General features: G+C 46.3%; 1 protein-coding gene across 2 annotated transcripts; it reads right to left on the bottom strand.

Moving 5' to 3' along the window:
- Positions 1-1,160: 1,160 nt before the first annotated feature.
- LOC133138008 (14-3-3 protein beta/alpha-B-like) lies at positions 1,161-16,215 on the bottom strand. Of its 2 annotated transcripts, none has more exons than XM_061256465.1 (6): positions 16,057-16,215; positions 10,410-10,742; positions 6,882-7,005; positions 3,063-3,226; positions 2,845-2,940; positions 1,161-2,360 (listed from the first exon to the last, which is right to left on the bottom strand). In XM_061256465.1, the coding sequence occupies exons 2-6, from the start codon at positions 10,728-10,730 to the stop codon at positions 2,301-2,303; spliced, it is 765 nt and encodes a 254-aa protein (XP_061112449.1). In that variant the 5' UTR covers positions 10,731-10,742; positions 16,057-16,215; the 3' UTR covers positions 1,161-2,300. The 2 variants fall into 2 exon arrangements, with proteins under 2 accessions (XP_061112449.1, XP_061112450.1); XM_061256466.1 differs by lacking the exon at positions 16,057-16,215 and adding an exon at positions 15,809-15,920.
- Between the last annotated feature and the right edge of the window lie 214 nt (positions 16,216-16,429).

The raw sequence follows: 16,429 nt of genomic DNA, 5'->3' as shown, positions 1-16,429 counted from the left end.
GAGAATGGGGAATTTGTGGGAGTTTTTGGCAGCCCGTGTTTCAACTTCTCCTCTAAAGGTCATCCTGTCATAGTTTTTCTAGAGGCCAGGTCTTTCACAGTTTGAACTAGAGAGAGGGCTGAGGACACCATTTTGCTTTGTGTGCACAGTCTAGGGTTAGTAACTGGCACAGTGAGTCACTGGCTCCAGCAGACAGTGAGTCAGTGAGTTGGGGAAACGCTCCAACACAAGGCGCGTCTGTTCTGTCGGTTTCGCCTCAAAAAAGTCTGGGTGGATTCTTCCTCCTCGCTGGATGCTTGCCAACAAACAGCCAAACTACTGTACACAAGATACCCTCTTGCACGCAAGGGCTGATTATCAGGCCTTGGAGAGCTCATTTCATCACGTTCACACCGGAAGTCAGATGATCCGTGGCCAATCTGGGCAGCTGGAAGACAAGCTCTGGCTTGGCACTCTGCAATGAGGAACCCAGAAGGCAGTGTCGGCCAGGCCTGGTTTGAGGTGATCTCTCACCAGGAATTGCCTGATTCACCACTCGGAACTGTTCAAGGTGTTCAAACTGTTCAACCGTTCACTGCAGAGCACAACATTTTCCTGTGCCAATCACAGGCTAATGGCCGACTGCTCAAGCAAAATATTCCCCATTTCAAGATCTTAAAATGATATGGTTCCAGCATACATTTTTGACATAAACGAGTTGGTGTCATAAATATGTTGTTTATAGGGCACTAATACTGTATGTGTGAAGTTTTACATCAAAAAGTATGAAAGAATGTGAATGGTTGTATCTGCTTGGAGCCCATTCACTTTGGTATCTTTGAAACTCAGCATCTCAAAACCCACTCTGAACATCCTTAGTCACACCTCTGGCCTTCACTGACCCAAAATACACGTGGTAAAGTAATGGCTTTCATTTCATGCATCCAAACGAGAGAGAATGAGAAATATCAGGACATGCATACACACATTGGGCAAGTTGTTCTGTGGACATAAGTGCACCAGTCATATAATTGCAGCCATTTTGAAGTCTCTATACAATGTACAAGATAATATGTTTTGAAATCTGAATTGTACTCTTAAAATTAATATAAAAAAAGTAAATGACACAATTCTTAATTACCAAAAAGTATTTTACAAGACTGAGAAGCAGAGGCATTACACATATTTAAGTAAATGTTTTTATTTCACGAACATGAAATTACATTGTCCCCTCCAAATAATTATGTTTGGGTGTTTTGTATGAAAATTCCAGACATGAAAACTTAGCTAGCCTATCACAGCAATCTCCATACCCTCCCCAATAGCCATCCTCAGCCACATGCATTTAGGTAAGTATCAAAAGAAACAAGGGGGTGGGATAATAATAATATAATAATTATAAGAATAATAATAATAATGAAACCGTAGTGACTAGATAAGCACATGAGTATCTTTAAACAGTTCTGCTCAATATACAGTATTAAATTTAATTTAAAGTTCCAAATAATATTAGGTGCTTTCTTTGTTCTTTGTTAGGATATCTATACCTCGTAACAGTTACAATGGGGGGGGGGGGGGGGGGTTGACCCAAGGCAGGAAATGAGCTTGCACAGATGACATCAAATGGAACGTTTTCTTCCTCTGGTGCCAACGGTTACCGTTTTGGTGCTCTACGGTCATTTGGTTTTTGTTTCGACGGCCCTTCTGTCAATTAGCTAGTTCCACAACAAACCCTGGCCCCTACCCTCCACCTCCCCCCACCCCCCCCGGAATCACAAACGATCACGTAGGCTTCATGATGTAAACCACAGATGCGTAAAACAACAAAAGTCAAAACACTTTCAACGTTTCACGTATGATGTACAAATATAAACTAAACTAAACTGGACCCACCCCGACCCCCAGTTTCTGCAAAGCCCATATCATTCTGACAAAATAAAGAAAAAAAGAAGAGTGACAACTCGCATACCCTGTGCACCCTGCCCTTTATGTGCCCACCCTGTGCCTGCCACACACACACACACACACACACACACACACACACACACACACACTTATGCGTACATATGCATGCACGCACACACGCACATATGCACGCACGCACATATGCACGCAGGCACACGCACACATGCACGCACGCAGACGCACATACCTACTCACCCACACACGCGCACGTACACATACGTAAGCACGCACACTCAGTCACACAAACAGAAGAGAAGCGACAGAGGCTGCTGGGAGCCCTAGAGAACAGCGGGAAGGTGAGGCGGTCTCAGTGTTGACGTGTGATTGGCGGGTAGCCTGGAGTCAGAATGCGGGGCTCAGTTCCCTGGGTTCTCCTCTGGGTCCTCTGCCTCGGCCTGGGTGTCGGAGGTCCACAGCTAAGATGGAGGGACAGGGACAGGCACGTCAGCCACACGCTACGCCCAGCAAAAGCCACGGTCATACACTTCGTTTTCATGTTTACATCACGGATTGCACCATGGCTTGGACAAAAACTCAATTCTGATTGGTCGACAGCACTGGTTTATAATTTTGTATAGCCATGGTCATGGTCATCCGGGTATTTCTGTATATAGGCATGGTCATTCGGGTACTTTGCCTTGTACAGGTCTAAATGACTAGGCATTAAAATGCTGCATTCCTTGCCAATTCAGAAGCTCATATGTAGACCCGGCATGGGAGCTGGAACTTGTGGTTATGTCGGGGCAACCGTTAGCAACATGGCAGCTGGCAAGAAGCTGGAACTAGGCGTGACGCAGAATAAGGAGCAGGTAATGAGCCCCTCTGTGGCGCTCTGTAATGCGTGTAATGGCAGAGGCGATGGCTGAAGGAGCCTGCAGGGGCCACGCCCGTCTGACTCACCGTCAGGTTGTCCCTCAGGAGCTGCATGATCAGCGTGCTGTCTTTGTACGAGTCTTCGTTCAGCTGGTCCAGCTCAGCGATGGCTTCCTCAAAAGCCTGGGAGGCAGAATGAGGGGGGGGGGGGGATGAGAGGAACACTGTGTAGGTGGAGATGCAGCTCACCAAGTCTCCCGTGCTCAGGGGACGGTGTCTGTGTGTGTGCGTGTGTGTGGCCGTACCGTTTTGGCCAGGTTGCAGGCCTCCTCGGGGGAGTTGAGGATCTCGTAGTAGAAGACGGAGAAGTTGAGGGCCAGGCCCAGGCGGATGGGGTGAGTGGGCTGCATCTCGTTCTTGCTGATATCCACGGCCTGCTGGTAGGATTCCTGCGAGTTTTTCATGGCTTCTGGGGAGAGACAGGGAGGGGGGGGGGGGGGGGGGGGTCACCATACTGTCCCTGTCAAAGTGTCTCCTGTGCCAACGAGGGTTGAAGCAAAAGCTAGCATTTCCATAGTAACAGCACCAAATGGACGCCACCGGTAGTAGGTCAGTAGGTATTGCTTGCATTACAGGGGTATTGCTGAGAAACAAGGACCCTAGATCAATACAAAACTAAACAGTGGCCATGCACAAGGACTGGAGGGCAGGAACTCAACAAACAGTCAGGCCAACACTACAATATAAAACACAAGGGGCCCACACTGCTCTGTGGAGGGGGGGGGGGGTTATATTCTGTGGAGGGGGGGCTGATATTCTGCCGTCTGAAGCCTCTTCCAACCACAGCCTCCTTTGGCATAACCCAACAGTACGGCTCACTTACTCAACTGCTCCACACACTGGAGGCTGGCCTGGTTAAAACTTTCCTTTGTCTTCTGGGCATGTTTCTGGTCTGTCTGCCTCTCTCAATGTCTCCAGTTTGCAAAGGCAGCTAGCTGGCTAATAACCCACCTCTAGTGCAGTGATCTGCATTCCTGGTCCCGGAGAGCCGCAGGGCACGCAACCAGGTCGGACCCAAGAAACCAGGTGAGGCGAGTTAACTGCGTAATCAACCGCATTCATTGATCAAGTACTGAGTTACAACAAAAACCAGCAGACCCTGCAGCTCTCCAAGACCAGGAATGAAGACCACTGCTCTAGAGTGTTCAGGTTTTTTTCTGCATGCACACACACACCAGAGGCTTGAAGAGCAGAAATGAAACCTTTTTTTAAACACTCATCATGCAGGTCATAGATGCACGTTGGTGAGACTGAGCAAGTTACAGTAAAATGGCCTTTGCTCCTGACACGGGAGTTTCTAGCAGGAGCTTTACGGGAGAAGATTCCACACCGGTAATAGCACTGCCGGGACACCCAAGTGTGAAACGGGAGCAAATACGAAGCCACAGCCCGGCGTTCCCAGCCTGGAGAAGGCCGTTAGCCCTGTACATCAAATGTTATCGCAACCGCGTTAAAACACACGTTTAAACCCCTGGCTGCTGATATTAATTGTTCATACGCAACAGCAAAAGGTCATCAACCTCAAGTTAAAAAACACTGCAGATAGGAGTTGAATAATTAAAGAGTTTAAAAATAATTCTGATCAAAATACGAAGACCGGTGTGAGAAGCAAACCAACGATGCGAAAACCCATCCTTCATTCACTTAAAGAAATTTAAAAAAAAGTTGAAATTGCCGTCAAACAACTTTTTTGGAAAGCGCGCATATAACCGGTTGTTCCCCATCCCACCCCGCCCCCAAGCCATGTTACTTACGGACAGGCCGAGGCTCGCCCCGTTCTCGTACAGCTCCACCCTACCTGCGCAGGGCGTGGCCCTCCATTAGCCCGAAATGTTCTGGAACTTTCCTGTGGTAGGGCTTACGTGTGAGCCAGAGCCCCGGAGTCGACATTCCGGAAGAGTTATTCTAGCAATTTTCTGGCGTCAGACCTCGTAGCATTCACGAAAAGGCTCCATTTTGTCAGCGCGAACAAAAGCTGTGGCTTTGATGGATTAAGCAAGCAGAACTCAACTTGTTTCGCCAAGTCATCCAGCTACAGTTTCTAAGTACTGCAAATAAATAAATAAATAAATCAATAAAGTAAAGTAAAGTAAAATAAGTAAACCGGATGAACACCAAAAAAAATAATAAAAAAAGATAGCCTACCTTACGAACTAGCTATGCAGCACTCGCGGTCACCACCAAACATCCATGTCATGGAGTAATATAATACGGGTAATATACGTTTCTAAAATGGTCATAGTTGCATGTGTACATTATCATGCAACAACTCGCTTCCCTTTTATCACCAAGTGAACATTCACTAACCTCTCCAGCTCGTAAGACTAGTTCAGTCAATCATACCACGGTCAGGAATGGATATGCCTACTCCTATCCCACCAAAGCTCTTAACAGTATTTGATTTGATACTGTTGCTGGGTTAAGGAAAAAATAATAATTGGTTAAAAATGCAAATACAAGCAGTTTTTCCCTCGTTATAATGATATTTTCATCAAATGTAATTGATCTATTTTAATTTAGAATCATATGATGAGTCACACATTTCAAATGGAATTCATTTTCTAAGTATTTAATTTTTTGGCTTTATTACCACCCAATAACCAGTAAATATTCAAGGGGAGATCTGTATGTAGTGTAGTGCCCTGGAAATAAAATATTTACCCTTTATACTATTAATAAAAAAATACCACTATAAAAAAAATGCACTTGCTGTAGATTAAGGGTCGATGTGTGAAGTCTCTTGAAACAAAACTTGTGTAGAAATTGCTGAGAAGTGATCCAATCTGGTAAATGCTTTCTAGTACATGACACCACCCTGTCGTTGTGTTTTCAAATAAATCAATTTAAATAGTGCATTTTCACTAGAAAGAAATCCGTGTGATCCAGCCCGACTGAAATGGTTACCCGGGCATCATTGACCCAGCTGCTTTTTCAGAGCGCAATTACTGCTGACATCAATGCCATTAGCCCCATAAAACGACGGATAGTCACTGGTTATGTGAATAACAGAAACCAGTCTGTTTTTTCCGTGTTCCATGTGTGAAAGTGACTACTGATGAAGCTCAGCCTAGATTTTCAGTTTCTTAGGCTATACACCCCAAGTGTGAGCTGTCAGCATCATGCCGACATTTTGAGCTCAGAATGAAGGGCACAGGCAACACTATTACCGGCTATGGCACAGATCTAATTCCTTTCACTCGAACTGCAGACAAATACTTCAAACGCCACAGAATGGTGAGGACTAGTCTGCACTCGTCAGAACTACCCAAGTATTTCGATGAATAGACACCTTTATAAGGCTTGTGTGCTTCTGAAGGGCATTGGTAGGTTACAGCACTGCACTGTAAACGTGGTACTCTGTCCAGAAAGCGTTGGCCGGCAATAGCGCGCACCGAGGAAAGGGGTATTCCGCACACACCGATTCCATTACTTATGCAGAACACGTTTGCTGCGCTAACGCATGTTCGTTGTGGCTTTTCAACAGGCCCCGACAGTCTTTTAGACCACTCGGGCTTCAACGCCCGCCCTCTGCATTCTTTCCCGTGAAAAAAACCTTTTGAGATGACGAGCAGCCAGGCGCAAGCCACTGAGACTGACACACTTTAATTAGCATGCAGTTCTCTCACTCCAGTGCATGCACGCGCTTGCTGGCTGCAACACACGCTTTAGCTAGCAACACGCAAGCAGCTTGTTTGAGATTACAGAGCACAGGGCACGGTAAAATGCACACGCCAGCCAGCTAGCATCACCCCGACGACGCAGCGCACACACTTTGGGGTACGCTTATTAGCGTTTAGAGCGTTCTCTGCTGCTTTGGCAGCAAAAGGGAGCATTATCGTTGGAAAAATGGGAGAGCTGTGCCCTGGGAGCGCACACGGACGCTCTGATAGAAGACGCGGTCCACATCGGAGCATCCAATGGTTCCAATCTAAAAACGGCCGAAGACGTTTCCGTTCACAAATTAACGGACCTGTGAGCATTCTACGACGTTTCAAACCCAGAACCTCTCAAACCCCCCCCCCCTCTCATCGCAGGCTAGTCTCGGATGGACATTCAGGACTCACCGTCTTTCTTCTCTGACGTAGCGACCTCAGCCAGATACCGGAAGTAGTCCCCTTTCATCTTCATGTAGAACACCTTGCTCTCCGCAGATTCACTTTTGGCGATGAGGTGACGGTCCAGAAGATCCTGAAACACGGAAAGCCACAAACACAAAGGTTACAAATGCGTCATTGTCATCGCCCGCCCGCCACCACCCCGCCCCCCGCTCTGTACGAGAGCGCAGTCCAACAAACCCACACCGCGACAAACCGCAAAGGATTGATTCAAATACATTTCATCGATTGATGTGCCAAAGAAGAGGAAAAGAAGGTGGGTTTTGGTATGAGTATTCATAGGTTCCAGACAGGCTCAGTGAAGCATTGATATGCATTTGAATCCAAAATGGTGACATATTTGATGTTTTACTGGGGCTGCCACTGCCCTGCACACACAGGGAGGGACCAGAAGCCATGAGCACATCTACTTGAAGGCTCACATGCATATTTTTTGCGTTTTGGAGCTTTTCATATGATCCTGGAGCTTTCGATTTGCGTTCCATACAGATAGCAAAACAATTGCAGTGCTGGTAGAAGTATGAATATTTTAATTGAGCGGTTTGTAAAATGATTTTTCCCCATGCGAAAAATAGCTCTTTGCGAACGTTTAGTGGGCGTTTTAGATCCTAAAACCAGGAAGAGAACGCTGATGCATGTGGGTCTTTAAAGGAGAGCCCACGGCAATGCAAGGCTAAGGTCACAAGCTTTAGTTTTTAATACCAAGGCCCTGCTGTGCTGAGAACCATTACTGGGAACAGACCATTCCCTGCCCAGCAAGTGGCTGGGGCAACACATTCCTCCCAAAGGGCAGGTGTCCATGCCACAGACTGCTCCACACGTTTCCCACAGCTGGGCACTGGCTGGCAGGGTGAGGATGGGAATGTTTTGCGAGTTTGCCGCATCCAACCAAAATACGTATCAATTCACAATTTATCTAACTAGCACTTTTTTGTGCAAGACTGCAATACAAAATGCTTCAGATGGTAAAGATCATGAAACCTACACACAACACTGGAAATAATAAAAAAAGACAATGCAATGAATAAATAATTAATAATACAAACAGTACAATAAATAAAAGGTAATGCATGCATGTAGAAAGAAATTAAGGCCAGGTCATATCAATTTTAAAAGTAAAAGTGATGTAAAAATTAAAATAAAACAGCAGCCATTTTGTGTTGGTGTGGGCTGTTTCAGCATGCAGGCTGAAGCTCAGAGCAGATGTGAGACGTCACGCTCACACACACCCAAGGTGGCGTTGGTATCTGGCCTCGTTTCAAGTCTACACTCTGCACAACGAGGCAGCTAGCAGGCGGCCAATCGCGGTGCTCCGATTCAGCGAGCAGCCTTGCCTCATTTCGTCCAGTGCACCGTGCCTTACAGCAGCTGCCGTCAAGCGACTGAACCACTTCCTGCAGTTCCAGGAAGTCATTACTGCATCAGCGAGTATGATCAAACAGCCACTTGCTCTTGCCTTTTTTTGTTTTTTTTTTGGTTGTCGCCGGGAAACACAACAGAAGTCTTGTGAGTGCTTTTGTTCCGGTGTATAATGAACTACACCAGCCAATAAGGAAAGACTATACGAGCACAGAAGCAGGACCACAATGCACAGGGCACAGGGCACAGTGCAGTGTGGGACAGGGAGAGCAGCCCCTCTCGCAGGGATCTGTATGCCGTGGACGTCAAGGGGCCTGAATGCCGCCATTATGGCACTACAACCTAGGTACACACCGACACAGCTCCTGGGGCCTTGGTAGAGAAATCGCTCGACAAACGTGGAGTCAGAGTAGTCTCTCTGCTACAGACAGTCCATACATGGGTATGGAGTCAGGGTAGTCGCTCTTCTACAGACAGTCTGTACATGGGTATGGATTCTCTGCCGTCAGTCCATCCATCCCTTTGTTCACTCCCCCATCCTCTCCCAAGGGGAGCCTAGCTGGGAATTGGCCTATGCATGACGTAGCTCCTCCATGGTTACCGTTGCTATGTTGGACAAGCTGTGCCAGAAGAGCAATATAAAGGGAGAGGCGTGAAGGAGAGCCGGGGGGTGGGAGGGGGGAGCCTTCGCCTTATTCATTCCCTTTCTGATTCTCAAATGAACTTCTGAAGCTCAGCGCCAGACACCTGGTGAGCAAGCGCTGCAGAAAACAGGCGGGATAGCAGAGTATTGATCCCTGCGAATATTTTAAATATATCTGCTGAGATAACAGCAATACACAGAAATGCAAAAGTGCCAGCCAGCTAAAATGCACTTTGGTGGAAATTTCTAAATTGCTTATTGGAGGACAGCGAGTTCCAGCAGGCTCTGACTGGTTGAATAACACTGAACAACAATAGATAGGACTTGAAGTGTGACTTCATCCCCATGACATCATTCTAAACTATGGTACTCATTACATGACAGGGACTTGTTTTAAAGGGACCACGTTTGTCGGTTTTATAGCTCTTGATGTGACCAGAACACATTGTTAATACATAAACTAATAATTAAAGACCTGCCCCAGGCCTACAGCTCAACCCAGGAGCAGCGCACCACGGTGAGGGAATGCAATTTGGGCTTTAGCGTCCAACTGGAATGTTCTACCGCTTCAACGCAATAAGCTGCCTCTCCCTTCAGCGCGAATCAGGGAAAAAAAAAAAACGGGACTGCCGAAAGCAGCAGGAGAAGAACTTGGGACGCAGAGCCCTGATAACGGCTCTCTCCCAGCGCCGATAAAACGTGGGAGTCCAAATGTTGGGTCAGCGGCGACGCTCCTTCACAACCGCGCCCTGAAAATGGAGGACGCTCTGTCCGCGTCTCCGCGAGCGACTCGCATGGTCGACCGGGGAAAGGGTGCTTTCCGCGACACGACACGCCCACCGTGCCGACGGCGTCTCATTGGCCGCGCTAGCGACGAACGAGACATTCGCTACCGAGACGCGACATTTTTGTGCCGTTTCCTCATGCATTCCTCACAGAGTTCACGGTAAGCATTTACAGGCGAGCGGGTTGCATGACATTCGCAACATCCAGTCGCACACCGAGAGCCGCGCGGCGACGGGGAAGCACCCATAGATGCACCAGAATGACTGGGCTCATGACCCGTGCTGCAAGAGAGAACCTTCAACCTTTAACAGGCACAGAAACATAAACCAACCCAATGTAGGAGCTGAGCCCAAACATAAAACAGCCCAAACGGGCTTCAATAGCATATTTCGAAATGTGACAAACTTTCCTTTAATTGATGTGGTGGGTCAGTGCCTTATAGCAATTTAAAAGGATGAACTCCTAGAATTTGAGGTTTCAATTTGTCAACTTCCATTTGACTGGGGGGGGGGGGGGATCTGAAAAATGACATGTAAATGTATTAAATTATTCTATTTATTATCATTTTTTAAAAATCTGTTACGTTTCAACTACTTGGTAAGGCGCGTGGAGTTGCTTCCTGTATGAAACGTGCCGCATGAATAACATTTCGTTGATAGCCGAGCGCGTTGGAGCCCCGTCTCCCTTACCAGCACATTATCGCAGATGTCCTGCAGCTCCTTCTCGATGGTCTGCCGGTACTCCTTCAGCATGCACACCTTCTTCTGATCGGTGTCGGACTTCTGCTGGTCGGCGCCGGACTTCTGCTCGATGCTGGAGACCACCCTCCAGGAGGACCTCCGGGCCCCCACCACGTTCTTGTAGGCCACGGACAGCAGGTTCCGCTCCTCGTTGGACAGGTTGGGGTCCATCTCCGTCACCGCCTTCATGGCGTCCGCCATGTCGTCGTAGCGCTCTGCCTGCTCGGCCAGCTTGGCCCTCTGCACCAGATCTTCCTTAGAGCTCGTCATGACTGCTCCGGGCTGAGGGGGGGCGCCAGAGAGTCAGAGAGGCGCACGCACGTACCGACACGCACACATGTACCAACGCAGGCAGAATCATACGCATACACGTACCAACACAAACACGTACGCACACAAAAAAACATACATACTATGCATACATAGTTATGTGTACACACACACGTACATTAAATGGCATTTGCCAGACGCTCTTATCCAGAGCGACGTACAGTTGATTAGACTAAGCAGGAGACAATCCTCCCCTGGAGCAATGCAGGGTTAAGGGCCTTGCTCAAGGGCCCAACGGCTGTGCAGATCTTAATGTGGCTACACTGGGATTTGAACCACCAACCTTGCGTGTCCCAGTCACATACCTTAACCACTACGCTATAGGCCGCCCTACATGTACGCACATTCATACCTGTGCACACACGTACGCACATACATTCCTGCACACACACACACACGTACGCACATACATTCCTGCACACACACACACACACACACACACACACACACACACACATACGCACATACATTCCTGCACACACACACACACACACGTACGCACATACATTCCTGCACACACACACACACACACGTACGCACATACATTCCTGCACACACACACATGTACACATATACATTCCTTCACACACACACACACACACACACACACACACACACACGCACATATATTCCTGCACACGCACGTACATTCCTGCACACACACACACACACACACACATACCTACACACACGTATGCACACACATACCTGCACACACACTTACGCACACACATACCTGCGCACACACATACCCGCACACACACGTATGCACATACATACCTGCACACACATACATACCTGCACACACACAGGCACATACATACCTACACACACGTACGCACATACATACCTGCACACACACGTACACACATACATACCTGCACACACGTATACACATACATACCTGCACACACACGTACACACATACATACCTGCACACACACGTACACACATACATACCTGCACACACACGTACACACATACACACGTACACACATACATACCTGCACACACACGTACACACATACATACCTGCACACACACGTACACACATACATACACACACATATGCGTACACACAGATGTGCGCACATACAGGCCCACCGTCGCGCCTGCTTGGGTTTACATGCACATAAAAACGCACTGGCTCGCTCAAACACACGCTCATGCAAACGTACCAACATAGACATACACAAAGTCAGAGTGTTGTATAGACAGGAATTAAGAAATGCACTTTTTCACTGTGAAACAGGAACTAGCTTGTGTAGTGCACCATTACTAAAACTTCCTTCTAATGCACCTTTTTACTGTAAAACACCACACCATTACCAAAACTCCCCTCTAATCCACTGTAAAACACCACACCATTACTAAAACCATGACTAAAACTCCCCTCTAATGCACTTTTTCAGTGTAAAGCAGGAACTAGCTCATGTATTGCACATCACCCTGACCTGCATCAGCTCTGAAGAGCAGCGTCACACTGCTGGCCTACTTACGGCAGCATTTACTGCACGCACCACAAATTCACCCTGTGAGGAGGTTTACATTATGCGACGTCTCCATCAATGCGCATCTCTGTTCAGTTCATAATGAAAGGCAGGTTAAAGGGTGAAAGCAGAGAGAATCCCGTCTGCCATTATCGCACTCAGCAACAGTTCAGCAACGGTGGTCTTTGACACTTAGTAAACCTCAGTGTTAAACGCAAGCTGAAATCTAAATTCCCTTCCTCCAAAAAGTAGTCAATTCTTCCTAACCATACGAACAACATCTTTAAAAATATATATTCCTGAAGATTCATCAAATGTAAAATCCTTTTTTAAAAAATTTTTAATCCGCTCCCCGGAAAGCGAGATTTGACGTCATCGTGTACCAGTGGGCGCATCGATCAAAATGTCTGTCGATTTTCCTGTCCCCCTCAAACCAATATCCTTTTCACACAGCCGCACGCATCCTCGTTTCATTTCCCCCTCCTCATCTGACATCAGTCAAACCCACCCCCAGCCCTTCAAAAAATCCCCGGAAAATATCTGTTTCACTTGCGCATACGTCATATCGTGGAAGCTACTGCTGCTCAGACTTCTGTTTCAGCCCGTCTTTAAGCCGGAGAAGATCATGCCGGCAGCGGCCTCTGTATAGGCACTGAGTCGAGCACGTGCTGCAGTTCTGTTCTGCATATGCAGGGCAGTGGGAACGCAGCCCTGCTAATGCTGACCTGGTCAGAGTTTTGCAATGCAAACGGCTTATGAGTTGCTCCAGTGATTTCCGCAACCACAGGTATAACAACGCCCTCCGTGTAAACCATAGCCTCAGAGACGGGGGCTCACGGAGTAAACCATGTGGCTATCAAAGTAAAAGCAAAAGCTGGTACAATGCCGCATGTGTAACATGGCAGACGCACACAGGAAGCACATATCACACCTGTTGTGCAATAGCTCCACCTTGGGTGACTCAACCCAAGGAGGCACTAGCAAGATCTAGCAAACATTCTTCTTTTCAAATGCTCCACTAGTAGTATTCTTCAGGAACATTTACAATGCCTGTTTAAAACGGTTGTTGGATAGACACAAGTTCTCCACACACTGCTAATTGCCCAAACTTCCGAACCTTTTTCAAAGACACTTTCGTATGAAATCCCCGCCAAAGCTACCACGGCGGCATTCACAGATTAAGTTTTACATATGTAAAAATGTTCAGCGACCAGGCAAATACACTGAGTGGCTGCCATAGCCCACGGTTCAAATTAACGACAAGCATCTCTACTCCATCGCTGAATACACACGTGTGAAACCTGACACCAGTAGACTGAGGCAAAGCAAACTAAGCCAGTTCTGTTCCAAAATGCCTGCAGGACAAGACTGAACTCAGTTTGGTGTGAACTGTGAACAACGATGCAAATTCCCCCTAAATTCTCACAAAATCATGGCCATGTCACTACAGGCTTATGTAAATCCACACTAACTTGTACCAGGGGACACATTAACTGGGTTCGTTTAGTCGCAACCTGCTTGGCCGTTAATAAGAAGATGGTGTGACTGTGGCGACTCCCACCCTAGGCCAGTGCTTAGTAAGTAAAAAGGAATGCAATGTCACACATTGGCATTCTTTCACACGTTATCTATAACCACAACTATAAACTAAAACACCAGTTTACATGCGCTTATTTTAGTTCATACGGATTTAAACTAGCATTAAACAAGGTTAACAAAGGCATTCTTAACATAGTTTAAATAGCAACCTAATTCTCCTCACATTTCCACCTAAATCTTCATGTGGAATTGACAAACTTGATAAATGCTCTGTACACCTTTCCTATACTGTATAATTTATTAGCAACTATTAAATGTTAAATTAACAATGCTAAACGACCAAACGGCGGCAACAGTAGCAATTACAGTTACGAAGAGACCAGCTCACTAAATCAAACTTTCCCATTTTCACTTTCATACAGCAGAAAGGACAGGCCTACGAGGAATTATTTGGTAGGAAGCATTTCACTAATTTTCCATTTCCAGTAAGAGAGCAGTTAAAAATTTGGCTTGTCATTTGCACAGTGACTATGACTGATGTCATTAAACTGGCACAAGAACCACGCAGAGGCTACTGTAACTGCGCGTGATGGTCTCCGCTCAGTGGTGAGAAGCGCGAAACCGCTGCCACACCTCACACACTTTAAACTAAGATAAAACGTTAATGTGCTTCCTAGCTACATTATTCCTCAATAAGTATATAGCTAGCAATCCAGTCGAACATATATACATTTGTAGTTAGCCAGCTAATTACAGCGCATCGTAGACATAGTAGCATTTCCCAGGTAGGGCTAACTAGCTGGTAGTTATGAGGGGAAACTTAGTTTCCTCGTCCACCACACCCATTTCAGTCATCGACGTTACCTGTTGCTGGCTATTATTACGTAACTTGGTTGCGAAAGCTTGTTTGAAGAGCTAACGTTTAAAAGTTTTGTCTAGCCAAAAGGTTAAGTTAATGCACACGGCCAACCAAATTTCATATAGTGTACCGTTAGCGGCCTTATTTAACTAGCTAGCACTACCCGTTTGTCGTCTTTTGAAATCATTTACACCAGTTAATAATTGGTGCCAACAGCCAAAAACAAATCCATATCTAACGTTATATTAGTAACTAGACGCGACTTCCTTTATATTCAAATATTTGGCTCTGGCTAGAGCTAACCCAGCCCGCAAGCTGCCATCATCCTCGTGACCTGCTTTCTTCAGAGCCTAGCTAACGAACGGACAACCAATATCCTGCAAACCGTTTTCAAACGGCAAAGAGCATTTGATTTGAAATAATCGGCTCAAAAGTCTTAGATTTATTTGGTCACATTTTACGTTTGACCTAACGTGAGCCAACTACGTGGCTAGCTAGCAATGTAACGTTTTGATGCAACGTCAGTAGCCTAACTCAGCTAGAGTAGGTTGGTCTAGCCTGACTAGCAAGCACCAGACTAGTTAACGCCGTTAGTTAGTTACGTCGTTGAACTTTCCCAGCTGTCAACAATAGCTATTGAAATGTCAGCTGCTTTAGTACATTTGCCTAACAATGGTACCTGATTACATACAGCAACTAGCTAGCTAGCCTAGGTAGGTTAACAAATCCTGCTCGAACCCGCTGCTCTGTTCTGATATATCGCTTATCCTGAAGTTAGCTAGACTAGATGTGGATAAGGATAGCTCGGTGTATGCTAGTGTTACCATTGTTAGAAACATAACTTACAAGCTGCTAAGCTGTTGTTCATACTCAGAGTCGATTGCTTACCAACATCTCCTATAACTTGCTTCCTAACATTATACACACATCTATTAAATGATGGGGCCAGTTGTAGCAATCATCTCAACCCAGACACGAGCTCATATCGTACCAGCTAACGTTACCTTATCACATTCATTTGAACGACGGATCAATACAGGGCAAAGCATAGATCCAACAAATACAAAAAGGTATTCATATACAGAGCAACGATATGTTTACACGTTCCGAAAAAAATAAGACCAATTCACCTGCGAGCCATGTGTGAGAATGGTTCTTCCATTAACAAGGGAGGAATTGAGCCCTAGCTGGCAAACACGGTAACACAAAGCTCGGAAGCCTACGAAATAACGCGTATTGCTTCTGTTTCAACATTTTATAAAACAGTAATACGCCGTGGTGTTTTTAGCTAATTATAGCACATTCCCAATGCAACTTGTGAAAGTGTATTGTTTTACATATTCATAGTACCTATAATTCTGAACAACTAGTCACTTACCTTAATGTGTGAAATAATAGTGTTCTTCCTCTGACAACACAGCTGATTCTCATTCAGTCTGTCGCTCCCATTAACGGGGTTTCCCTCCCATCACCAGCCCCAGGAGCAGGGACACGGTGGGGAGGCGTGACGTCAAAGGCTGCCAAGGCAACCAGTGATTGACTTACTCCACTACTGCTAGAAAAAAGACCTGAGGCGTAACGTTACGCATAGAGCGTACGATGTCTGTACTTTATTGTTCTTGTGGTATAAAATGAATGTGTCCACATTACTGCCTTCGTGACTTTAGCTTTTGGAAAAGGAATACAAGGTTGTGCTATGGATTTGAGAGGATAGCCTATCGGCTACACCAAAACCGGGCATTTTTGAAGCT

The sequence above is a fragment of the Conger conger genome, chromosome 9 (assembly GCF_963514075.1).
Source record: "Conger conger chromosome 9, fConCon1.1, whole genome shotgun sequence".
NCBI classification, from domain to species: Eukaryota; Metazoa; Chordata; class Actinopteri; order Anguilliformes; family Congridae; genus Conger; species Conger conger.
This window is presented reverse-complemented; position numbering and strand designations above follow the sequence as displayed.

Excerpts from the sequence above, each read along its gene's own strand:
- LOC133138008 (XM_061256465.1), bottom strand. The coding sequence starts at position 10,730 with ATGACGAGCTCTAAGGAAGATCTGGTGCAGAGGGCCAAGCTGGCCGAG. Across the intron at positions 2,941-3,062 it reads CCTGCAACCTGGCCAAAACG|GCTTTTGAGGAAGCCATCGC; the intron begins GTACGGCCACAC and ends TCTGCCTCCCAG. Across the intron at positions 2,361-2,844 it reads TCCTGAGGGACAACCTGACG|CTGTGGACCTCCGACACCCA; the intron begins GTGAGTCAGACG and ends CCTCCATCTTAG.